Raw genomic sequence first — 27812 nt, forward strand, 5'->3', positions numbered from 1 at the left:
GAAACTTGTTTGCTTACAGCATTCACTATGAAGTGTTCTTTGTGAGGTTCCATGATTAAAAACATCTTGTATTATTTATTGTGTTAGGAATTTAAAGAAACATAATGGTGTATGAATGTTTATTTTACAGTGCAATTGTGATAATCATTCTAAATGTTTGGATTAGTGGGATTATAACATACACATTTTTTGTATATAAATTGTCAATTTAATATATGTATAATAAATATATGTATGTATATGTATTCAGAATGTTTACCCAATATAGTGATCACTTTTTAATTAAGAAATAGTTATAGATGTTTATCTGTTTTTCTTTGCTTAGTCTCTTCTTTGAAGTGCATTCATAGAGCTAATATAAAAACAGGATCTGTTCTGCTGGTATGTCATTTTCTGTAGTCTATTCAGCTGATATGCTGAAACATAAAGCAGCATCTATATGTCCTAATTATTTGCTTCATGATTCCATTGACTTCAAAGGCAGTACTTGCTCATGTTAACTCTCATATATTCCCTATCAAAGACCTAGTAATTTGGAATCTCCTCTTTTCAATCTTTTCTGGCTTGAGTTTCTCTACCCCATTCTGTCAAATTCATCTGTTGCATCTATTATTCTCCTAACTCCACTAATCACATGGAACTCTGACATCCTTTCTTTGAAACTCAACTCTTTACAGTTCAAGTTTCGTAACAGTTAGGTAAATTTCCTTGGCAATTTTAACATTCACAACTCTAGTTGGTTTCAATTTTCTAGACCAGGCTGAACAAGATGCTGAGGCTTTTGCAATTACTAATGACCTCACACAGATTGTTCATTTACCTACTGGAATACCAGACAATCCTAACCACACCCATTACTATAGATCTTTTTTTCAAAAGTACACAGTCGAGGTGAGTGATTCTCTAGGAACCTCAGATCACAAGTTGGTGATGGTCTCTTCTACAGTGGAGCCTTTTCTCATGCCATTCTCGCATTGCTTGGCATTATAAGGATGCAAAATGGGATGATCCACAAGATTTCTATTCTTCTTTTCCTTAGTGTGGATTTAAATCTTATTAGAGTTTGCTCACATTTGTGTCAGTGAAATTATTCTTATAGGGATGAAATCCTTTATTCTACGCTAAACCTTAAAATCTTGTCCTTTGTCTAAACCTTGGTTTTCCAATAAATGTTCTAAGGCTGTTTAAGACAAGAATGTTGCATATCGCAATTGGCTCACACCGAAATCTCCAGGTTAATTTTATACCTGCAATAAAGCTTGCAACAACTGTAAAGCAGTTATTAAAAAATCAGATTTTCAACAGACTAATTTCTCTTAGGAAGAAAAAAAAATTACTTCTTGTATGGTAAAAGAAAATTCTCACACGAAAGCTATTGGTCCCAACTTTTGTCAATCTGTACTCCCACCTCTGTTAAGACCCTGATGGTTCTATTGCCTCCTCAGCTAAAGTTAAAGCTGACTTACTAGAATCTTAATTTTTTTTCTAATCTTATATTGATGACCTTGGTACTCCTACCATCCCCCAGTACACTCCACTCAATGCCTCTGTGGTCTTCCATTAAAAGGATGTGAGAAGAATTTTGAACAGTCTTGATGCCAAAAAAGCTCCATCCCTCATGGCATTTCTCCACTTGTTCTCAAAACCTATGCTGCTAAGTTTGTTTCTGTTGTGTCACTTTTTTATTCCACTGGTATTTTTCCTTCTGCTTGGAAATTTGCTCGTATCCAGCTAGTTCCTAAAAAAGAGTGATAAATCTCTCCCATCCAGTTATCATCACATCACACTTATCTCTACTGTTTCCAAAGTAATGGAGAAATCCAGCATCCACTAACTCTAACTATATCAAAACCTTCCATCTGATTAATGATTGCCAGTATGGATTCTGCCAGTGTTAATCCATTAGTTATATATTGACTTGTGTTACTTGTCTTTGGACAAATTTAACGGAAAAGTTTTTTGCAATTCAAGCAGTTGCTCTTGACGTTTCTAAGGTTTTTGATTGTGTTTAGCATAAAGATTTTTTAAACAAGCTTCCGTCTTATGGATTGTTGACTGTGTTTTGCAATCAGGTATTCAGTTTTCTCTTTGACTACTCTCTGTGGGTGATATTAGATGGCTCTGTTTTCTAATTTCTTCATTAATACTAGCATTCTCCAATTTTTAGTTCTTTTCCTACTCTTTTCCTGTTGTTTATTAATGATCATTTCCACTGACTGGAAATCCTACCCATAGTTTTGCTGATGAAAGCACACTATATTCTACCTTCAAGTTTGAGTCAACTTGCTCAGCTCAAAGCTTCAACTTCTCAAATTTTCACCATCAGTTCCTTAAACTAATCTCCAATGGATGAAGTGTACTTCAGTCCCTCTAAAAATCTTTTTTTTTTTTTTCTGTTTTCCTGCAAAAAAAAAAAAAAAAAAATACTGCACCTATGCTCATCTTCCAGGACACTCAGATTTATCCTGGAAGGCGTGATATTAGGGATTATTATGACTTCTAATCTCTCTTAGCATAAGCACTTCACAAACATTGCTTCCTCTGCATCTAAAATAGTGGATTTTCTCTTTCATTCTCTGTGTTACTTTTCTTCTAAACAACTACTCACTCTGTATAAATCTCAAATCTGCTCTAGTATGGAACATTGTTCCCACATCTGGGGTAGTGCCTCCAAAACCTCCCTCAGGATTCTAGATTTCATTCAAAAGAGGGCAGTTAGGTTAATTAGTGACTTGTCTTTTACAAAGTCTCTCTGCCTCATAAACATTCTGTTTCTGTTGCATGCCTTTTCTGTAGGTACTTCTATAGACAATGTTCTTCTGAATTGGCATCTGTAATCCCCCCCCCAACCAGTTTGAACACATTCCACAATCACTCAGCATCCATTTATTGTCCAGCTTCAGATTCACAGAACCAAAGTGAACAATTATCTTTTGTCTTTGCAACCTTCATACCTACACATGGTGCCAAGTACTGTAGGCTCTAATACCTTTTGTGTTTGGGGTTTTGTTCCATAAAAATATATATATATATGTGTGTGTGTGTTTACTTGAATAGCTCCTTGATCTTCTTCCTTTTCCTTTTCTTCATCTTACAAGACACTTTGTAATTTTTTAATTGGTCTATGATTCAAAATCATTTTCTTGTTTTCCTGTTAATCTAATCTGCAACCTCTTTATGACTCCTTTCAACTTCTTAGGTCATTTATTTATTTGGTCAAAAACTGATATCTCAATGACCTAGTGTATTGTCAAGAATTAGACAATGTGTCAAGTCAGGAAGAGCTTTTTCTGGCATTGTTTTACAGATGGAACAAATTTACAATAAATCATTCGGTGCACAATTTTCTATTTGCCCAACTCTTCTTTGTGGCCTTTTTAGAGAAAATAGTACTGGGTAGTTTTTGTGATTTTCCTATTTGCGACTTCTGATGTAATTTTCCGACGATATGATCATCACTTACATTTCACTAATTTTGCAACCTGGTGCAGAAACTTCATCTTTATTAGTTAGTTTTCTTGTTTACTCACTTAACACTGTGCTGTGTTTATTGAAAGAAATGATTTTATGGGGCTCTGGCAGGTTAAATCCATCTATATTTCATTATATATTTTTAAATTTATTCTATCATTCATTTATTTATTTTTGGCATTTTAGTTTGCTAATCTTGCACCTTCTTAAGTATCTGCTGCAAAGGAAACAAGATCATCTCAAGTAAACATAGTGTATTTTCATACATGATTCAAAGAATCATTTCTTTCGATCTCTTTGTAGTGTAGCATTAAGTGAGTAGATTTGTAATTCGTGTTTATTTTGTTCCCTTTTGCTTGCATACTTTTGAAAAAGTTTTCTGTGATAAAATTCTTCAAAATAAGCCACTTTCATCAGCATTGTAAACTTGTTTGTTCCCAAACTCACTTCGGTTACCTTGATTATACATTCCTTGATTAATCATGTTACATCTGGCAAGGGTTTGATTACTGTTGGAATGTGTGCTGCATTACTTCTAGAAGTTGCATTGAAATGCTACTATTACTTCCCCTGTTACTTCAACAATTACTTACACTAATTTTCTCTGAGTGCAATGTTTCTTCTAATGTAAACATATTACAGAGTTATAAGGCACTAAATGTAGCTTCATACATTTGACTTGCCATGTATAATACATCAGTAATTGGTTTTCTGTGTCTTTATTACATTATTATGGATTGCTTTCTGAAGAGCAGTTAGATATACTGAGGATGAGTTGTAGTTTTGTAGATGCATCCAGAAAGTCCCATATGTTGTGTAAATGTTACTCTAATATTCTGTACTTACAGTAATGAAAGTATATAGTAAAAAACACTGAAATATTTTATTGCATACATCAACAAGTTTATCATGTATCCAGTGGATCTGTATTCAAATGATAGTTTGCGTACTGATCTGCTAGATACACTGCACAGAATGATAGTTGCTTGTATCATACATATGTGCGTTTTTTTTTTTTTTTTTTTTTTTTTTTTTTTTTGGCTGATGCTGCAAAGCAAGCTACCAAAAAAAAAAAAAACCCCACTTCCCTCCATTCACCCCTCCATTCCTTCAAAATACCTGTCCAGATGAGCCTTAAATTTATTTAGGCTATCAACTTCCACAACAAGGGATGGAAGTCTGTTCCACCAACAAACTACCTGCCGACTAAAGGCAAATTTCTGCACATCTATCCTACATCTGTCTTTCCTCAATCTGAATTTATGCCCTCTCAGGTGATTATTCTGAGCAAGAGGAAGAATCTCATTGGCATTGAGCATGCTCAAACCATTCAAGGCTTTATACACCTCTATCAGATCACTTCACTGGTGCCTAGTTTCCAGACACTGTAATTTGCAAAACTTAAGCTTTCTTCGTAAGAGCAACCCTTTGTTCCTTTCACTAATCTTGATGCCCTTCTCTGTACTTGTTCCAGCAGCTCTACATCCTTCTTGCGGCGCCTCCGTAGCCAGGTGGGAAGGAGCAGCAGTGCGTAGCACACACTTCTTGATTAGACCAGGGTTCGAGCCCGTCACCACCAAATACAGAGGATGCGGAAAGGTCAGGGAATGACCACCGCATATACCGGAGCAATATGGCCTTAGTTGCTAATGCTCCTAAAAACCAAAAAACAAACAAACAATCCTTCTTGAAATGAGGCCTCCAGACCTGTATACAATACTCCAGGTGTGGCCTGACCATTGCCTTATACAAGGGAATAATCACCTCCTTATCCCTGCTAGAAAAATTCCTGTATATAATTGACAAGACACCATGAGCTACTCTTGCAGCCCGTCTGCACTGCTCAGAGAACTTCATATCTGCCTGCACAATTACCCCCAGGTCCTTTTCATTCTCTACCACTGGCAGTGTAGTACCACAGTTGATACGTCACTCTGGGGTTGCTGCTTCCCATATGTAGTACTTTACATTTGTCAATGTTAAACTTCATTTTCCACCTCTCAGCCCATCTGCTCAACCTTTCCAGATCCTGTTGCTGCAGCATAGTGTCAATAGTGTCCTTAACAACCCTACCAACCTTTGTATCATCTGCAAACTTGGAAATTAAGCTTGATATGCCATCATCAATATCATTTATAAATACAGAAAACAATAATGGATCCAACACTGAACCCTGAGGGAATCCACTAATAACATTAGTCCACGCTGAGCAGTGTTCATTGATTACCACTCTGTCTTCTCCCCCTCAACCATCCCTTTATCCATAGCAGCAATTTGCCTCCAATGCCACACTTCTCCAATTTGTGCAGCAGTCTTCCATGTGCAACACTATCAAAAGCCTTTCTAAGATCCAAATATATAATATCAAAGTAATTCCCTGCATCCAGTTCTTTTGTGACTGCATCATAGTATCCAATCAAATTTGTCAGGCAAGACTTTCCCTTAACAAAGGCGTCTCCGTAGCCAGGTGGGCAGGAGCAGCAGTGCGTAGCACATGCTTCTTGATTAGACCGGGGTTCGAGCCCGTGACCACCAAATACAGAGGATGCGGAGAGGTCAGGGAATGACCACCGCATATCTCCGGAGCAATATGGCCTTAGTTGCTAATGCTCCTATAAACCAAATAACAAAAAAAACAACAGCCCTTAACAAAACCATGCTGTGTCTGAACTATAACTGAAGTCTTGTCTAGATGATCCTGCAGTGCTTCTTTTACCAGTGCCTCCATTAATTTTCTTGGAACAGAAATTAAACTCACAGGTCTATAATTACTTATCAGCCTTTGATCCTCTGTGAATTGGGGTCACATTTGCACATCTCCAATCTATGGGTTCCTCCCTGAGTCCAAGGAAGCTCTCGTAACTATGGCTAAGGGTTTGCTTGCTTACTTCCTTTGCTGCATCCTTTAATATAACTGTATAGATCCCATCCACCCCAGGTGTCTTTCTTGTGTTTATCTTCAACAATTTCTCCTTCACTTTACTCTTAGTTATTACAAGATTATCTAGCTTACTGCCAGAGTTGAGTACACCTTTGGCATTCCCCTCACTGAATAACTCCTCATGTGTGAATGTTGATGCAAAATATTCATTTAGTTTGTTAGCTACCTGAGCAGGATCATCAACAGTTGAACCATCGATATCAAGTGGACCTATCTGATTCATCCCCTTCCTTCTAGAGTTTACATAAGTAAAGAACTCTTTGCTGTTTTTCTTTGCATCCCTTGCCAAAGATTTCTCGTAACCTGCCTTCACCTGTGTAACCTCCTTTGTAACTTGGTTACAGACTAGCTTATATTTGTCATAGGCTTCTGTGTAACATGTTAATTTATATGTATCCCATGCATTTTTATTCTCTGCCACGTGTCTCATTAGTTCATCTGACATGCATTTAGGCCTAAACCTTGAACAATATTTCTTAGTTGGTAGGTAAAGCCTAGTAGCTTCCAAGATAAGTTCTTCAAATGCTTCCCATTTTGAATTCGCTGTTGGTAACATCATCAGTTGGTCCCACTGTATAGAATTTAAATACTTTCTCAGACCATCGTAGTCACCTTTACGAAAGCAAAAACCCTTCCCTTTACCCCTGATGGTAGTTACCTCTTTGAGTAAATCCCACTTCAACACACTGTGATCACTGCTACCTGGTGGTTCCTTTATCTGCAGATTCTTAATGCATGAAGAATCACTACTGATAATCAGACGAAGAGTATTACTCCCTCTAGTTGCCTCACGAACATGCTGATGTAGAAAACAATCATCCAATAAATCCACAAAAGCCTTGCTAGTGTGTGAGTGACCAACTCACAAATTTCAGTCAATATCTGGGAAATTAAAATCCCCCATTATAAGACTCTCTGATTTACTGGCCCACTCTATTTCCCTGTACAGTTTCTTATTGTACTCATTGGATTCATTAGGCCAATAGCACACTCCTACTCTGAATTTTGATCTCCCAATGCTTATGTCACACCAAACTGACTTGACACGGCACTGTCCAGCGATGTCGACTGGCTTCACTTCCTTGGATTTTATGTGTTTCTTAACTAATAGCATAACCCCTCCTCCTTTCCTATCCTGTCTATCCTTTCTGCAGACGTTGTACTCCCCAAATTCCAGTTTTGCATTCCTTATATCTGTGTGAGACCACGTCTCTGATATCCCAACAATATCTGCCTTTGATGTTTTGAGCAATACCTCAAATTCATCAAATTTATTTACCAAAGTCCTAGCATTGGTGTACACGCAAGTATACATGCACCTGTTCCTATTCTTAGCTACTCTAACACAACCCATGTGTTTACTTGTACTGCAGTGACTCCCAGCAGTCTTTGAAATATCCTGCAACTTGTTTTCCAGGCTGCTGCTGATTCCAATAGAAGCAGCGCAAGAATCACTTTCACCTCTGCCAGTGGCTACTGTTAATCTATTAGTCCTTGTATCCCCCCCCCACACTAGCAGTTTTCTGAGCCACCTAACACTGCCTCGATAGCATCAGCAAATATTCTTTCACCCTTTCTATTTAAGTGTATCCCATCCCTGTAGAAGCAGTCTCTCCTGTTAACAAGTACAGACCAAGCTGAAAAAAATTCTACCCCTTTAGCCTTGCACAATCTTTCCCGGGCCGAATTGATTGACAAGGCTGTCATCATATACTCCCTCCTATCGTGTCTGGGCAGAATTGCAGACACTTTCAAATTCAACCCTAATTCACGGCTTTTTATCAACAGTGACTCGTACTTGTTAAGTAATTCTGCCGATCTCCTACTCTTAATATCATTAGTGCCAACGTGTACAACTATATCACCTTTTGCGCCCTTAAAAGATGATATCCGCTCTATGTCATCAACCTGTGCCCCTGGCATACATACATATCCAGTTTTCTGAAATACATAAAAACAAAATGTGAATTACAAACAAACTAAAACATTATGAATGAATAAAAATAGCATGTTAATTATTAAGTGATGTTACATAGTTAAAAAGGATATAACTGCAATACTGGAGTAGCATTTACATAGGTGTTACAAGACTCTCAGGACACCCTGTACATAATATAAAAAATGTATTATGTAATCTCCAATGTTTATATTAATTTTTAATTATTATTTTTTTTTAAATCTTAGGTTGCGAGGCGTAGAGAAGGTCTTGTAAGATTTGATCCAACTAGCGAACCTTTAAGAAAAGAGTTGGAATCAGGAAAATTTACAGTTTTGGTAAGTTCATATAGTCAAGTCCAAAATTAAAAGGTAGCTACTTTAATATTTAAAGTATGATTCATTTTTAGACACTCTTTATTTACACCAATGTTATATTTTCCTTCACAGAAAATTTATTGTTGTTTTGAGACAGAGTGAAAGAAATTTGTGGCATTTACCAACATGATATTAGTATCATAGTAAAGCTTGAGATTCCTTAGGGCCAAAATGGCTCTTTATTATTCAGTTAAAATAAGCTTTGTTATATATTTCATTTAAGTAACTCACCTCACTATATATGTAATTATGAAAAGTATAGTTGTAAAATAAGCTTTAACTTATTTTAAATTTCTTATTGTGAGAGAACAATCAGGTGGTGATTTATATACTGTCGAGCAGTGACATGTTTTTGGACAATGCTATTCAGTTAAGTAAAGGAGTATAGGGGAAAGGGACATAGAGGGAAAGAAAGGAAACTTAATCTTATCTAAGTTCGGTATCTTTTGAAAAATCTATATGGTGGTCTGGTGTTTAATATTAAGTTCTTATGTAGTTTTAATTTTGTAATTTCTAGAGCTTCATTTATCCATAATTTATATTCATAATTTTCTTTTATTAATATTATTACATTATCTAACGTTGGGTATGTACACTGTTTTTTCCATGTGTTTAAACATTTGTCCTCTTTCATTATTTTTAAAACCATATTTGTGATCCAGTAGTTCTTTGACATATGTATAATACTGTTTCACTTTCATGTTTCACTTTCACAACACAAGAAAGGCACCCGGGGTGGATGGGATCTATCCAGTTATATTAAAGGAGGCAGCAAAGGAAGTAAGCAAACCCTTAGCCATAATTATGAGAGCTTCCTTGGACTCAGGGGAGGTACCCATAGACTGGAAATGTGCAAATGTGACCCCAATTCACAAAGGAGGATCAAAGGCTGACACAAGTAATTATAGACCTGTGAGCTTAACTTCTGTTCCAGGAAAATTAATGGAGGCACTGGTTAAAGAAGCACTGCAGGATCATTTAGACAAGACTTCAGTTATAGCTTAGACACAGCATGGTTTTGTTAAGGGGAAGTCTTGCCTGACCAACTTGATTGGATACTATGATGCAGTCACAAAAGAACTGGATGCAGGGAATAACTTTGATATTATATACTTGGATCTTAGAAAGGCTTTTGATACTGTTGCACATGGAAGACTGCTACACAAATTGGAGCAGTGTGACATTGGAGGCAAATTGCTGCTATGGATAAAGGGGTGGTTGAGGGGGAGAAGACAGAGAGTGGTAATCAATGGACACTGCTCATCGTGGACTGATGTTATTAGTGGAGTCCCTCAGGGCTCAGTGTTGGGTCCATTATTGTTTTCTGTATTTATAAATGATATTGATGATGGTATATCGGGCTTAATGTCCAAGTTTGCAGACGATACAAAGTTGGCAGGGTTGTCAAGGACACTACTGACACTATGCTGCTGCAACAGGATCTGGAAAGGTTGAGCAGATGGGCTGAGAGGTGGCAAATGAAGTTTAACATTGACAAATGTAAAGTACTACACATGGGAAACAGCAACCCCAGAGCAACATATCAACTCTGTGGTACTACACTGACAGTGGTAGAGAATGAAAGGGACTTGGGGGTGGTTGTGCAGGCAGATATGAAGTTCTCTGAGCAGTGCAGACTGGCTGCAAGAGTAGCTCATGGAGTATTGTCAATGATATACAGGAATTTTTCCAGCAGGGATAAGGAGGTGATTATTCCATTGTATAAGGCGATGGTCAGGCCACACCTAGAGTACTGTATACAGGTCTGGAGGTCTCATTTCAAGAAGGATGTAGAGCTGCTGGAACGAGTACAGAGAAGGGCAACAAGATTAGTGAATGGAACAAAGGGGTGCTCTTATGTTTTGCAAATTACAGTAAGTTTTGCAAATTACAGTGTCTGGAGACTAGGCACCAGCGAGGTGATCTGATAGAGGTGTATAAAGCCTTGAATGGTTTAAGCATGCTCAATGCTGATGGGATTCTTCCTCTAGCTCAGAAAAATCACCTGAGAGGGCATAAATTCAAATTGAGGAAAGACAGATGTAGGATAGACGTGCGGAAATTTGCCTTTAGCCAGCGGGTGGTTGGTTGGTGGAACAGACTTCCATCCCTTGTGGTATAGGTTGATAGCCTAAATAAGTTTAAGGCTCAGCTGGACAGGTATTTTGAACGAACAGAGGGGTGAAGTGGAAGTGGGTTTTTTTTTTTTTTTTTTGGCTGATGCTGCATAAGCTTGCTTTCTTGCATCACATGCCTCTACTAATGCTAATGCTAATGTATGAGGTGTGACAATAAAATTCTCGGACTTGTGCAATTAAAAGAAAAAGTGGAGCTAGTTTTATTTTTATTCAAGGTAATCACCATCTGATTGAATACACACAATTACACTGTTCTAAAGTTTCTGAAAAGAGTCAGTGAAGTCCAAAGGGATAATATTCAGTTTGGCAGTTAGGTTTTTCTTTATGCTGAAGAAACATCCTGAAATTCCTTTCCTTTGAGGGTAGTCTTCACCTTAGGAAAGAGGAAGTCTGCTAGTGCTAGATTGGAAGAGTAGGGTGGGTGGTTGATCTGTACAGTGTTGTTTCATCAGAATTGTCTTAACAACCTGTGTGGAATGGGCATAGGCATTGTCATGCAACAAGAACTACCTGCCTTTCTATCCAAATTGTGGTCTCACCCAGGAAATACACTTCAAGAGTCTTTGAAGCACTTGTATGTAGAATCAGCATTGATTCTCTGCCCTTCAGGTACAAATTCCTTGTGAATCACACCCTGTTTGTTGAAAAACATGATCAACATTGTCTTGAATCTAGACTTCTGTAAATTAAACTTTTTAAGGCTTGGTGAAGATTTTGAAGTCCCCTATATGTTCTGACACTTTGTCTCTGGGTTGTACTGAAATGCTCAATGCTCGTCTTTGGCAACAATATAGTTGAGGAAATTAGGATTGTTTTGATAAGTCTGGACAAAGTCTTTGCATGATGATATTCGTAGTTTCTGCTCATCTGTGAGGCAACAGAAATTTTGCATAGATCTTCCTTTCCCTAAATTTTCATGCAGAATTTAATAATTTGTCTCCTTCATATCCAACTTATCAGCCATCATGCTGAGGGTCAAACGATGATCTCCTGCCATAACTTCCTGAACTTTTACAACTCTGTCATTTTGAGAGGTTGATGGATGCCTACTTCTTGGATCATCACAAACATCCTCATGTTCATCTCTGAACCACTTATACCATTTAAACACACAAGTATAACAATGTTTTGTCGCCATAAACAGTTTTTAACATGTCATGTGTTTCTGTTACAGGCTTTCCCAGTTTATAGCAAAATTTGATATTTGTTCATTGCTGCATTGCAAAATTTTGACATGGAATGTTAACGCTACTAATGAAACTGCTTTTTATTTGGAATCTGTCAGCCTACTGGACAATCGCTGTACCACCATCTATTGACGCAAGTTTGGACTACAACAGCACCATTATGGGAACTTGATTGCTACACCTTGTATACTTCCATATTGTTTATTACCAGCTTGTTCACTTTTGCCATGCTGTCTGCTTTCCACATTTATTCATTATGTTTACTGAACTGACCACTGTATGTTTGTTAGTGCTGCTGGTCACAGAGAAAGAGCTTTCAAAGAAAGTTTTGAAGTTATGCCAGAAATGAGGTATAGCATTTAGAAGTTTGCATTGCATTTTAATTGATTCTGATCAGCTGTTTTACTATATGGAAGATAGGTATTTATTTAGTGCTTAAAAATGTTTGTTTATGCAAATAAAAAGCATTTTTAAGGTTTATAGTTTTTTTATCTGGGAACTGTAAGGCATTTAAAACTTGGGCGCCTCCGTAGCCAGGTGGGAAGGAGCAGCAGTGCGTAGCACACGATTCTTGATTAGACCGGGGTTCGAGCCCATCACCACCAAATACGGAGGATGCGGAAAGGTCAGGGAATGACCGCCGCATATTCCCGGAGCAATATGGCCTTAGTTGTTAATGCTCCTAAAAACCAAACAACAACAACAACAACAGCATTTAAAACATTCTGCTTAGATTGAATTCTGATAATGTCTGCCATTGGTTTAAAGGGAAACAGAAGTTAAATTCTGAAAGGACTGCTAATAAAATTAAGGAATAGTTAGGTATGGAGGTATGAGTAGGCCTCCGTAGCTGAGTGGTCAGGAGCGGAAATGCAGTAGCACACGCTGTTTGAGTAGACCGGGGTTCAAGCCCCTGACTGCTAAATACGGTCAATCTGCCAACCTGCACTGGACTAGCATGGCAGATTATAGTCCATTTCTCTCGACATGAATTGTTGAGGAGGTTTCCATCCTGCAGTTAAAATTTTTTTGATTTCAGTTAAGTTTGGTATGGAGATAGTTCACGGATAGTTAGGTATACAGCCACTCCCCGATTAACGTAAGGGTTGCGTTCTGCAGAACTCTGTGTAAGTTGGATTTCCCCCTTGCTTGTGCAGCACTCGCAACTGTGCTCGCTGAATTGATTGAATCAGAAAAGAAATGTTTGACAAACGTGTGAATAGAATTATTTATTGTATTTATTCAATTTATCTCATGCGTAGGAAAAATTGCAAAAGCGTGCAATTTAAGAAATTTCAAAATTATAAAATTGCAGTAAGTATGCCGCTGCAGAGGTTGAGGGCTGTGGAAATTTATAAGGGGTCGGCCGCTCAACCTTACAAAAGAACATATTAATGGATGACTGGAAGGTGGCTTTTTTCTTTTCATCGTAGATTTCTTTGTAGCAAGCAAGCATATTATTCACCTCCTCTGTTAACTTTTAAGAATCATTTGCTGTCAGGATCGATCTTCTCAAACCTCTCCATTGCTGGTGCAGTTTCACAAAATGCCATTGCCATCTCTCTGGCGATGAAGCATCTCAGCTCCTCGTTTGGTTCATCTTTAGCTTCGTCAGCATTTTCTTCTTTCACTAATGCTGCCTGCAAGTCAATAAATTCTTCGTTAGATATTCCTTCTCTTCTTCCTCTATTAACTCCTCCATATCTTTGGCAACAACCTCAAGCTGAAGTAGCTCTGCAACCTTTACAATCTTATCTGTAACCACTTCATATGATTCGTTTTGTTTTCAAACCCTTCGAAGCCTTTTATGTGCTGTGGGCATATTTTCTTCCATGCACCATTTAAACAACTTTTAGTAATTTCTGCTCAGGCCTTATTAATGTTTAAGATGCTGTGGTAAATATTGTAAGATTTCCAAAAGTCTCTTAACGTAAAATTTTTCTCACCGTCTACTGTAGACAATGCCTGAGCAAATGTTGTGTGTAAATAGTATGCTTTTAAATTTGAAATAACACCCTGATCCATAGGTTGGATTAGTGAAGTCGTGTTTGGCGGTAGAAATATGACTTTCATGTTCGAATTGAAATCATCTAGATGTGTAGGACGTCCAGGATCATTATCTAATAGAAGCAAAATCTTGAAAGGAATGTCGTTGTCTTTACAATATTCTTCAACCTCAGGAATGAAGCAGCATTTAACCAATCCTCAAAGAGAGATATTGCTGTCCATGCTCTCTGGCTCGATCGGAAATGCATGGGTAGGATGGCTTTATTGATCCCCTTAAATGCACGAGGATTTCCAGAATGGTACTCAAGCAGTTGTATTAATCTGTAATCTCCCGCTGCATTAGCCCCAAGCAAGAACATGGCCTCTTTTCCTCTTTGGCAATGTACTGAAACAATCCAGCATTTTTAATGTTTACTTTACTGTATACTTTAATGTTTTGGAAACCAGCGTGATGCTTGAATCTATTAAACCACCCATTGCTTGGCATGAACTTGGTTTAGGGTGCGTTGTACTTATCCTTAATATCTTAGTGGAGTCCCTCAGGGTTCAGTATTGGGGCCTTTATTGTTTTCTGTATTTATAAATGATATTGATGATGGTATATCAGGCTTAATGTCCAAGTTTGCAGACGATACGAAGGTTGGCAGGGTTGTCAAGGACACTACTGACACTATGCTGCTGCAACAGGATTTGGAAAGGTTGAGCAGATGGGCTTCGAGGTGGCAAATGAAGTTTAACATTGACAAATGTAAAGTACTACATATGGGAAACAGCAACCCCAGAGCAACGTATCAACTCTGTGGTACTACACTGACAGTGGTAGAGAATGAAAGGGACCTGGGGGTGGTGGTGCAGGCAGATATGAAGTTCTCTGAGCAGTGCAGACGAGCTGCAAGAGTAGCTCATGGTGTATTGTCAATGATATATAGGAATTTTTCTAGCAGGGATAAGGAGGTGATTATTCCCTTGTATAAGGCAATGGTCAGGCCACACCTAGAGTACTGTATACAGGCCTGGAGGCCTCATTTCAGGAAGGATGTAGAGCTGCTGGAACGAGTACAGAGAAGGGCAACTAGATTGGTGAATGGGACAAAGGGGTTCTCTTACGAAGAAAGGCTTAAGTTTTGCAGATTACAGTGTCTGGAAACTAGGCACCAGCGGGGTGATCTGATAGAGGTGTACAAAGCCTTGAATGGTTTGAGCATGCTCAATGCTGATGGGATTCTTCCTCTAGCTCAGAAAAATCACCTGAGAGGGCATAAATTCAAATTGAGGAAAGACAGATGTAGGATAGATGTGCGGAAATTTGCCTTTAGCCAGCGGGTGGTTGGTGGGTGGAACAGACTTCCATCCCTTGTTGTGGAAGTTGATAGCCTAAATAAGTTTAAGGCTCAGCTGGACAGGTATTTCGAACGAACAGAGGGGTGAAGTGGAAGTGGTTATTTTTATTTATTTATGTTACTTTTTTTTTTTTTTTTTTTTTTTTGGCTGATGCTGCATAAGCTTGCTTTCTTGCATCAAATGCCTCTACTAATGCTAATGCTAATCTCCATAAATACTTCTTGCTTTTGCTTGAATGGCTATTGGACTCAGGGGCACTTGCTTCTGAATCTGATTTTCCATCCATATTATTGATAGCTATTCCATCTTCGATATAGCACCTGAACACTGTTGATGTTAAGTGCATTGAACCTTTAACATCTTCTTTTATACGTACACTGTCCTTTAAAATAGTATTCACTGTTGACACATCGAGACCTAATTCCCTTGCAATAGATGACAAACTTTATCCTGCTTCGTACTTCTTAATCACTTTCATCTTCATTTCTAAATCAATTTTGTTTCGTTTCCTATCACTGCTAGCACTTCACTTTCTGTTGATCCCTTTCCCTTCATCATTGTAATACGTAAATAGTAATGAAGAGAAGTTTCTGAAAAATTTGTTTTTTTTATGATTGAAGATTTCAGTGAAGGGGAACACATTTCACCATAATACTGAAATGTAAAAACCCACAGAATTCCAACCCTTTCCTATCTCTTCCATCATGCAGTATGATTGATGAATTAGCATTAGCATTAGTAGAATCATTTGATGCAAGAAAGCAAGCTTATACAGCATCAGCCAAAAAAAAAGAAAGTAACATAAATAAAAATAACCACTTCCACTTCACCCCTCTGTTCGTTCGAAATACCTGTCCAGCTGAGCCTTAAACTTATTTAGGCTATCAACTTCCACGACAAGGGATGGAAGTCTGTTCCACCTACCAACCACCCGCTGGCTAAAGGCAAATTTCCGCACATCTATCCTACATATGTCTTTCCTCAATTTGAATTTATGCCCTCTCAGGTGATTATTCTGAGCAAGAGGAAGAATCCCATCAGCATTGAGCATGCTCAAACCATTCAAGGCTTTGTATACCTCTATCAGATCACCTTGCTGGTGCCTAGTTTCCAGACACTGTAATTCGCAAAACTTAAGCCTTTCTTCGTAAGAGTACCCCTTTGTCCCATTCACCAATCTAGTTGCCCTTCTCTGTACTCGTTCCAGCAGCTCTACATCCTTCTTCAAATGAGGCCTCCAGGCCTGTATACAGTACTCTAGGTGTGGCCTGACCATTGCCTTATACAAGGGAATAATCACCTCCTTATCCCTGCTAGAAAAATTCCTATATATATTTGACAATACACCATGAGCTACTCTTGCAGCCCGTCTGCACTGCTCAGAGAACTTCATATCTGCCTGCACAACCACCCCCAGGTCCCTTTCATTCTCTACCACTGTCAGTGTAGTACCACAGAGTTGATACGTTGCTCTGGGGTTGCTGTTTCCCATATGTAGTACTTTACATTTGTCAATGTTAAACTTCATTTGCCACCTCGAAGCCCATCTGCTCAACCTTTCCAAATCCTGTTGCAGTAGCATAGTGTCAGTAGTGTCCTTGACAACCCTGCTAACCTTCGTATCGTCTGCAAACTTGGACATTAAGCCTGATATACCATCATCAATATCATTTATAAATACAGAAAACAATAAAGGACCCAATACTGAACCCTGAGGGACTCCACTAATAACATTAGTCCACGATGAGCAGTGTCCATCGATTACCACTCTCTGTCTTCTCCCCCTCAACCACCCCTTTATCCATAGCAGCAATTTGCCTCCAATGCCACACTGCTCCAATTTGTGCAGCAGTCTTCCATGTGCAACAGTATCAAAAGCCTTTCTGAGATCCAAGTATATAATATCAAAGTTATTCCCTGCATCCAGTTCTTTTTGTGACTGCATCATAGTATCCAATCAAATTGGTCAGGCAAGACTTACCCTTAACAAAACCATGCTGTGTCCTAGCTATAACTGAAGTCTTGTCTAGATGATCCTGCAGTGCTTCTTTAACCAGTGCCTCCATTAATTTTCCGTGAACAGAAGTTAAACTCACAGGTCTATAATTACTTGTGTCAGCCTTTGATCCCCCTTTGTGAATTGGGGTCACATTTGCACATCTCCAGTCCGTGGGTACCTCCCCTGAGTCCAAGGAAGCTCTCATAATTATAGCTAAGGGTTTGCCTACTTCCTTTGCTGCCTCCTTTAATATAACTGGATAGATCCCATCCACCCCAGGTGCCTTTCTTGTGTTTATCTTCAACAATTTCTCCTCCACTTTGCTCTCAGTTATTACAAGATTCTCTAGCTTACTGCTAGAGTTGAATACACCTCTGGCATTCCCCTCGCTGAATAACTCCTCATGTGTGAATGTCGATGCAAAATATTCATTTAGTTTGTTAGCTACCTGAGGAGGATCATCAACAGTTGACCCATCGATCTCAAGTGGACCAATCTGATTCATCCCCTTCCTTTTAGAGTTTACATAAGTAAAGAACTCTTTGCTGTTTTTCTTCGCATCCCTTGCCAAGGATCTCTCGTAATCTGCCTTCGCCTGCCTAACCTCCTTTGTAACTTGGTTACAGATCAACTTGTATCTATCATAGGCTTCTGTGTCATGTGTTAATTTGTATGTATCCCATGCATTTTTCTTCTCTGCCATATGCCTCATTAGTTCATCTGACATCCATTTAGGCCTAAACCTTGAACAATATTTCTTAGTTGGTATGTAAAGCCTAGTAGCTTCCAAGATAAGTTCTTTGAATGCTTCCCATTTTGAATTTGCTGTTGGCAATATCATCAGTTGATTCCACTGTATAGAATTTAAATACTGTCTCAGTCCATTGTAGTCGCCTTTACGAAAGCAATACCCCTTCCCTTTACCCCTAATGGTAGTTTCCTCTTTGAGTAACTCCCACTTCAGCACACTGTGATCACTGCCACCTAGTGGTTCATTTATCTGCAGATTCTTAATGCATGAAGAATCACTACTGATAATCAAATCAAGGGTATTACTCCCTCTAGTTGCCTCCCGAACATGCTGATGTAGAAAACAATCATCCAGTAAATCCACAAAAGCCCTGCTAGTGTGTGAGTGACCAGCCCCCAAATTCCAGTCAATATCTGGGTAATTAAAATCCCCCATTATAAGACTCTCTGATTTACTGGCCCACTCTATTTCTCTGTACAGTTTCTTATTATACTCATCAGAGTCATTAGGCGTATAGCACACTCCTACTCTCAATTTTGATCTCCCAATGCTTGTGTCACACCAAACTGACTCGACACTGCACTGTCCAGCGATGTCAACTGGCTTCACTTCCTTGGATTTTATGTGTTTCTTAACTAATAGCATAACCCCTCCTCCCTTCCTATCCTGTCTATCCTTTCTGTAGACATTGTACTCCCCAAATTCCAGTTCTGCAATACTTATATCTGTGTGACACCACGTCTCTGAAATTCCACCAATATCTGCCTTTGATGTTTTGAGCAATACCTCAAATTCATCAAATTTATTTACTAAACTCCTAGCATTGGTGTACACGCAAGTATACATGCACCTGCTCTTCCTCTTAGCCACCCTAACACAACCCATGTGTTTACTTGTACCCCCATGATTCCCAGCAGTTCTCTGAAATATCCTGCATCGTATTTTCCAGGCTGCTGCTCATTCCAATAGAAGCAGTGCAAGAATCACTTTCTTCTCTGCCAGTGGCTACTGTTAATCTATTAGTCCTTGTATCTCCCCAATCTAGCAGTTTTCCGACCCACCTAACACTGCCTCGATAGCATCAGCAAACATTCTTGCTCCCTTTCTATTTAAGTGTATCCCATCCCTGTAGAAGCAGTCTCTCCTGTTAACAAGTACAGACCAGGCTGAAAAAAATTCTACCCATTGAGCCCTGCACAATCTTTCCAGGGCCGAATTGATCGACAGGGCTCTCATCATATACTCCCTCCTATCGTGTCTGGGCAGAATTGCAGACACTTTCAAATTCAACCCTAATTCACGGCTTTTTTTCATCAGTGACCTGTACTTGTTAAGTAATTCCGCCGGTCTCCTACTCTTAATATCATTAGTGCCAACGTGTACAACTATATCACCTTTTGTGCCCTTAAAAGATGATATTCGCTCTACAACGTCATCAACCTTTGCCCCTGGCAGACATACCCTGGTCCTGTTCCACCTATCTTTTTTACAAAGCATGTTCCCCGTTTCCCTGACAATAGAGTCACCAACGACTACTCGTTCCTTTGGGACCAGCGCATTCTGCCTTGGGGGTTACCGCTGTGTTGCGCGATGACCAAGTGCAAGCTCTGGCATTGGTGTGGGCAGCTGAGAGCTTGATGGGCCCCTCACTTGTAATCCTTCGAGGGCATCCATCCTGTCCTTCAAGCTCTCATATAGGCCCATAACAACGCTGAGTTGTCGCCTGATTTCCTTACACTCCTTGCATTGCGCACACACAAAGACATCCCCCATGGCAGTATCATGTCCCATACCTGACTGCTCCGCAAACATCAAGCAAATAGTGCATCTTAAGAGGCTGTGATTCAGTGGGCAACTGCCCCCCCCTCAGTTCTCCCCTGAGCCACAGCATTCTCATTAGCTTGAGCCTTTTGCTTTGCTTTGCTGCTCTGGTTTGAGTCATGATTTCGATTTACTTTCAATAAAATTTCAATTTCAGTATAAAATTAAATCCTAAACTTGTATCCCAACACAGTTATAACGCTATATTTATGTTTCAGTAATGAGTGTTATCTACGAAATCTACGAGTGTTATCTACGAAATATTTATGTTTCTGTAACGAGTGTTATCTACGAAATCCCTTTATATAACTTCCGTATCAAGTTATGTATTAATTATTTATTTTTACTAATTATTTATGTTACGTAACCTAAGTGGTTATATGTATAGTTAAAAGTACAATTTAATTGCCAATGAAGTTCGACAAGATTAATAGATTTTACTGATTAATTTTCCCGTAACAATGGCGGCTATTTACCAACGGTAAACACGTGGTTTGATACCCTTTCCGATACTAAGTAATACCTACAAAATCTCTATCTAAGTTACTTTAAACTTAAGTACCGTAAATAGGAATATAAAGCTACTCTAGAAAATAAGTTAATATGTCAATTTAAACTAATAAAGCAGAAAATAAATCGGAAAAAACTTCTCTGTTCCAAGAGCGGCAGAAAGGCACGTCCGCACCGGCAACCCTCGTCCTCTCACCGAGGACGTATATGGGTAGCAGTAACCCAAGAGAAACGTACCAACTCTGTGGTACTACACTTAGGGAGTTGGAGAATGAAAAAGACCTGGGGGTAATTGTGCAGTCAGATATAAAGTTCTCTGAGCTGTGCAGACGGGGTGCCAGAGCAGGACATGGAGTTCTGTCAGTGGTATATAGGATTTTTGCTAGCAGAGACAAGGAGGTGATTATCCCTTTGTATAAAGCAATGGTGAGGCCACACCTTGAGTACTGTATACAGGTCTTGGAGGCCTCATTTTAGGAAAGATGTAGAGTTTCTAGAATAAGTACATAGAAGGGCAGCAAGATTGGTGAGAGGAACAAAGGGGTGTGCTTATGAAGAAAGGCTTGAGTTCTGCAAGTTGCAGCATTTGGAGACTAGGCGCCTGCGAGGTGTTCTGATTGAGATCTATAAGGCCTTGAATGGTTTGAGCAGGCTCAGTGCTGATGGGATACTTTCGCTTGCTCAGACTAAGAACCTGAGGGGGGCATAGATTGAAATTGGGGAGAGACAGTTGTAGAATAGATGTGGAATTTTGCCTTTAGCCAACGGGTAGTTGATTACTGGAACAGACTTCCATCTGTTGTTGTGGATGTTGATAGCTTAAATAAATTTAAGGATGGACTAGACAAATATTTGTAGTGACTGGGTGGGTAAAATGGGAAGTTTTTTTTTTTTTGGCTGATGCTCCTTAATCTTGCTCTCTTGCATCATATGCTTCAACTAATGTTGATACTAACATTAGTTGAAAATAAGGCCACATAATTTAATTGTGGTGGCCACTGGTAGTGTTAGGAAAACCTGATTTAACATAGTAAAGAGTATTCTGTAAATTTCTTTTTGGCAGAGCTAAAGCTTATAGTGAATTCTTAAACATGTTGCCATTTGAGCTATTTGAAAACATGCTGTATTTTTATTAATTTGCTGTAACAAGCCACTGGGTTGAGAGTCACCATACTTGTGATGATTTTGGGGAAGTCAAAGACCATGTCTAGAACAGCAGTATGATTTTAATCTGGTTGGTTAAGAATTTTCATTACAAGACTAAAATCATGTTATTAATTATTTTGAGAGGGTGTAGGCATCTGTTTAGAACTTAGTACAATTTCTTTGAGCTGTTCTTCACAGATGCATTGCTGATCCTCTTGTTTAGTTGAGTGTTTATATGCATAATCTGATATTTGTTTACAGGATCATCAGTGTTTCTAACTGCTTAGATACCTAATGACTATTGAACAACAAGTGATTCACAGGCTGTGATAAGGAATGGTTTCACAGAAAGACAAATGCTTCCATCTAGGTAAAGATTTTGGCCTCCTTGTAACTAGGTGAAGTAGAGTTTTTGAATTATCAGAGATAACTTTTTGTAACTGATGAAGCATATAATTAGCAGCAGCAGTCTGGGTCCAGGACCTGGAGTGGGTTTGACCTACCAGGATGAGCCCTAATGCATCATTAACTGAGACATCAGGGTAGCTTGATTTTTTTTTATTTATTGATGATGATGAATCACTTTTTGATATCATTTGTTTTCAAAGTATATTTTATATGTATTGTATTACTTGCAGACTCATTCCTAGTGCTATCTGTGATGTTGGTAGAGATTGAGTTAGTTGATGACAGTCATGTGTTAGTTTAGTGTATTAGTAATGCTTAATTGTGTAGTACCCATTGGTGTGGTCCATTGGGATGGGGAAGGGATTAATGAGTATAATAATTTTTATGTAGAGATGCCCTGTTTGGTAATTTAGTAACATGAGGATGTTGTTCCTGAGCTTTAAAGGGACAGAATTAGTGCCTGATCTGTAAAATGACTGATCACTCCCTAAACAGTGAGGAGATGGTGGTGTATTAAGATCGGTTACAGGTAAGCTCTGCTTAACCTGGGAAGGATGCATTCCTGATACTGTCGCGTTTGCTGGGGAATTGTTTGTTATTTGGTTTTTAGGAGCATTAGCAACTAAGGCCATATTGCTCCGGGATATGCGGTGGTCATTCCCTGACCTTTCCACATCTTCCATATTTGGTGGTGACGGGCTCGAACCCCGGTCTAATCAAGAAGCGTGTGCTACGCACTGCTGCTCTTTCCCACCTGGCTACGGAGGCGCCCGTTTGCTGAATGAATGATAAGATTCTTTAATCTAGATGTTCTCATCATCAAAGGGATACAGATGATACTTGGCTCATATGTTAGCTGTATAGGTAGGTTTATTTGAGAAATAATGCACTGACAAAATATGGTAGGTTATTACAAAGAAGAGATTTGTACAAGTTTACAAGAATTAATGATACTAAACCTTACAAAAATTAAAGACATTAAATCATGCATTTCCATAGATGTTATTTTGTTTTTATAAGGAGTTGGCAAAGACATAGAGGGGGGGGGGGGAGAAACATAAATGAGAAATGACCATTTGGAAAATAGTGACATTTATTCCACATCTTTCCATAAATTTTGTAGTGTTCTCCATGTAGTTTTGTGTTCACAGCTGTTCAGTTTTGTGCACACCATCGCTGCGTGATGATCATAATTTCATTCAGAAATGTTCATTTTGCTTTATGGTAATGTTTTCTTCAAAAAAAAAGGGATGATATTTTAAGTCACTACATTGTTCTTTAATAAATATTGAAAGCTGGTATTAATGAACTTGAACCTTATATTTAAATGTTTCTTCTGAATAATAATTTGTCTTCTCCCTTGTAGCCAAACAGAGATAACAATGGAGCTGCAATTGTTGTGTTTACTGCTTGCAAACATAATCCTATTGAAACATCCCATCAGACTACACTTCAAGGAGTTGTGTATCAGTTGGATGTTGCCTTGGAAAGGTTAATTTATAGTTTCACTTTTTATCTTTTTTTAATTAAAATATAAATAGCATAATATAAAACATGATTTTAATTATTTTTTATTATAAAATAATTTAACTTAATAGCTAACATATAAGGGTTGTTCAGATCAAATATAAAAAAAGTGTATTTTTTTACTTAGCATTGCAAAACATACAAAATACTGTATAGACATTTAGACATTTGTCAACCTTATACAAGCAAATTCAGGCTGCTAATGGGGAATGCAAGTGGAAGTCTTCATCTACACAAAAAGGCATACCTTTTGAGATTTTTTTTAAAGGGAACAAGATACACTAATTACATGGAGAAAGGCAGCGCAGAGGATGTTTGAACACCCCAATGAAACTGTCCTCTGTAGCAAAGTAGTAAAGTTTTTGGGGTTATATTTCAATGCAGACTGAAATAATTTGGCTTGGGAGCACTTTTAAAATTATATTAGCAATTAGGTTAACTCATTGACAATGGTATTATCTCTAATGAAAGCAAAAGCCAAAGCTTCAAAGGCCAGAAATCAGTATCTGTCACTGGATGGACCAGTGTGTTCAGTACAGAAATGGGATGCAGAAAAATATGGACAAGGTTTAAATTAAATTGTCCTTTATAACATTTATTTTTGTTTATAGGAGTGCACTGTTTGTTTGTTTGTTATTTTGTTTTTAGGAGCATTAGCAACTAAGGCCATATTGCTCCGGGATGTGCGGCGGTCATTCCCTGACCTTTCCGCATCCTCTGTATTTTTTGGTCACAGGCTCGAACCCCGGTCTAATCAAGAAATGTGTGCTACACACTACTGCTCCTGCCCACCTGGCTATGGAGGCGCCAGGAGTGCACTGTGATACAGCAATACAACACCTGCACCAACTAGTTTGGCCAATTCTTTCTGCAAATGTAATGTTTTTTTTTTTTTTTTTTTTTTTTTTTTTTTGCCAATTAGAATTTATCATGATGTCCTGCAGCAGAAAATTTAAAAGTAAAGGTTAGCAATAGTCAAAGAACCTTACTTGACCAGTAGCCACCAGAAGCTTTAACAACTGCGTCAATTTTGCCTATGCAGACGACTTGGTTATTTGCATTGCAGGAAGATCCAGGAGAACCCTTGAGGACTGTGCAAAGATTGTTCTGGATGACCTGGTAAACTGAACCCTCAGAAATAAATTAAAAATATCAAACACAAAAACAAAGCTAATGATCTTCAAAAACAGGTTGAATTACTGCAGACCCCCTAAAGTGCTTATTCAAGGGAAGCAAATTCCATATGTTTCACAAACTAAACAACTTGGCATAATATTGGATAACAGGCTCAGTTTCCACCACACATGATAGTTTAGCAAACAAAACCAAAGCCTTCTCTGCAGCCGTCATCAGGATCTTCCGTTCGGACTGGGGACTCACCAAAAGAACCTTATCTCTCTACTATAAAGTTGTGTTCTCGCCAATTGCCTCCTATGCTGCTGGGATCTGGTTCCATAGGGTCACTAACAGTAAAATCTGGGCCAAAATCCTTTCCATGCAAAGAACTATGCTGCTTGCGACACACCGAGTAACAAGAACAACATCAACTAATGCACTGCAGTTTCTATCTGGGGCCCTTCCCCTGGACCTATATATAGCTTATAGAGGTTTCATCTACAAACACAAAAAAGGCCTACCAACCTCACTCTTTGGAATAAACTGCAATCCTGCTATAAATATCAAACAGGAAAAAATAAACCTATGGAATAAACTCCTCTCCCTTTGGCAGGTTAGATGGTATGAAAGTCCTACTGGAGAGGTCACCAGATTTTTATCCCGGATGTCACCTTTGCCACGAATAAGCCACATTGTAATTGGTTCTACCCATTCACGATCACATTCTACATCCTAACAGGTCATGGCTCTCTTAAAGTGAAACTGTTCCAATTCGGACTGGCGACAAGTCCTCATTGTTCCTGTGGGAAAGAAGAATCCTGGAACCACATCCTATTGTCCTGTCCCAACTACGAAGAACAATGGACAACACTTAAAAATAAGGTTCAGAACATCTCAGAAGTCAATCTTAAAGACTTAATTGAAAATGAGACTAAATTTCAAGCCCTTCAAATCTTCACCAACGATGTCTTCAGCAGAAGAATGTAGATGCTTCACCACACTGGATAATTCAACACTCACTTGCTGAGCTGTTCCTTGTGTCACCTACCAGTCATCCTGGACTTGAATTCTTTTGATCTCTGAGGTTGTTCAGAGATTTCAACCACTGGTGTTTTTTTTATTATTATTTTTTTATTATATTTATTTATTATTATTAATTTATATATTTTATTTATTATTTTATTATTATTATTATTTTTTTATTTTATTTTATTATTATTATTTTTTTCCTGCTGGTACTCAGGACTGGGCATCCTGAGTATGGGATTGCTGGCATCCACTGGTATTGCACTACCTCCAGTGGATGCGGGATTTTAGCGCACTACCGAAGCGCAGATAGTTGATTATGTCCGGTTCCATGTGCCTTGGGACAGCATCAGGCAGCAGTTGCTCAGGTGTTGGCTTCTCACATTTCAGGCTCTGATTACACAGATTCTGTAATCAAGATAGAGACAATTTGCGGAGATGGACCCAGGTCCTGGAACCACTACAAACAGGCTACATACATACACGAATACATAAATGTCATTGAGTGTGCATACATGCATTTCTTTTACTTGAATCATGAGAGTTTTGTTGTGTTTTACAATTTTGTAAGAGAAACTAAACTTTATGCTGGAGTTTCTTACACAGGTTCAAATGATTGTAAATAGAGAGTTATGTATTTATGTAAATAAAAAATAGTCAAAGAAAACTGAGGTAAAGGTTGTTAGGAAAAATATCCAAATCATATGTTTTTCATTGACTTATCTATAAGACATTGATACCTGAAAAACAGTCAGTATATTCCTAGATAGTATTAGTAGTGGCAAATGAATCAAAAAAACAAACTTACACACACACACACACACACACACACACACACACACACACACACACACACACACACACACACTTTTCATTTCGCCCCTATTCATCCCTTCCAATAGTTTGCCTAGTTCTTCCTTGAATTTATATTCGAGCTATCCACTTCCACAACTACAGAGGGAAGTTTGTACCAGCAATTGACCACATTAGCATTAGTAGAGGCATTTGATGCAAGAAAGCAAGCTTATGCAGCATCAGCCAAAAAAAATAAAATAAAATAAATAAATAAAAATAACCACTTCCACTTCACCCCTCTGTTCGTTCGAAATACCTGTCCAGCTGAGCCTTAAACTTATTTAGGCTATCAACTTCCACAACAAGGGATGGAAGTCTGTTCCACCCACCAACCGCTGGCTAAAGACAAATTTTCGCACGTCTATCCTACATCTATCTTTCCTCAATTTGAATTTATGCCCTCTCAGGTGATTATTCTGAGCAAGAGGAAGAATCCCATCAGCATTGAGCATGCTCAAACCATTCAAGGCTTTATACACCTCTGTCAGATCACCTCGCTGGTGCCTAGTCTCCAGACACTGTAATTTGCAAAACGTAAGCCTTTCTTCGTAAGAGCACCCCTTTGTTCCATTCACTAATCTTGTTGCCCTTCTCTGTACTCGTTCCAGCAGCTCTACATCCTTCTTGAAATGAGGCCTCCAGACCTGTATACAGTACTCTAGGTGTGGCCTGACCTTTGCCTTATCCAAGGGAATAATCACCTCCTTATCCCTGCTAGAAAAATTCCTATATATCATTGACAATACACTATGAGCTACTCTTGCAGCCCGTCTGCACTGCTCAGAGAACTTCATATCTTCCTGCACAATTACCCCCAGGTCCTTTTCATTCTCTACTACTGTCAGTGTAGTACCACAGAGTTAATACGTTGCTCTGGGGTTGCTGTTTCCCATATGTAGTACTTTACATTTGTCAACATTAAACTTCATTTGCCACCTCTCAGCCCATCTGCTCAACCTTTCCAGATCCTGTTGCAGCAGCATAGTGTCAGTAGTGTCCTTGACAACCCTGCCAACGTTCATATCGTCTGAAAACTTGGACATTAAGCTTGATATACCATCATCAATATCATTTATAAATACAGAAAACAATAATGGACCCAACACTGAACCCTGAGGGACTCCACTAATAACATTAGTCCATGATGAGCAGTGTCCATTGATTACCACTCTCTGTCTTCTCCCCCTCAACCACCCCTTTATCCATAGCAGCAATTTTCCTCCAATGCCACACAGCTCCAATTTGTGCAGCAGTT

At 38.7% G+C, this 27812-nt stretch overlaps 1 protein-coding gene across 1 annotated transcript in view; it reads left to right on the forward strand.

The window, feature by feature from the left end:
• LOC150091611 (tyrosine-protein phosphatase non-receptor type 9-like) overlaps positions 1 to 27812 on the forward strand; it is a 182627-nt gene that overhangs the window by 57762 nt on the left and 97053 nt on the right. The window contains exons 4-5 of the mRNA XM_090384926.1: positions 8597 to 8686; positions 23400 to 23524. Coding sequence (XP_090241052.1) covers positions 8597 to 8686; positions 23400 to 23524 — 215 coding nt within the window. The remainder of the gene's footprint in view (positions 1 to 8596; positions 8687 to 23399; positions 23525 to 27812) is intronic.

The sequence above is a fragment of the Mastigoproctus giganteus genome, chromosome 1, assembly GCF_048544385.1.
Source record: "Mastigoproctus giganteus isolate SK-2022 chromosome 1, ASM4854438v1, whole genome shotgun sequence".
NCBI classification, from domain to species: Eukaryota; Metazoa; Arthropoda; class Arachnida; order Uropygi; family Thelyphonidae; genus Mastigoproctus; species Mastigoproctus giganteus.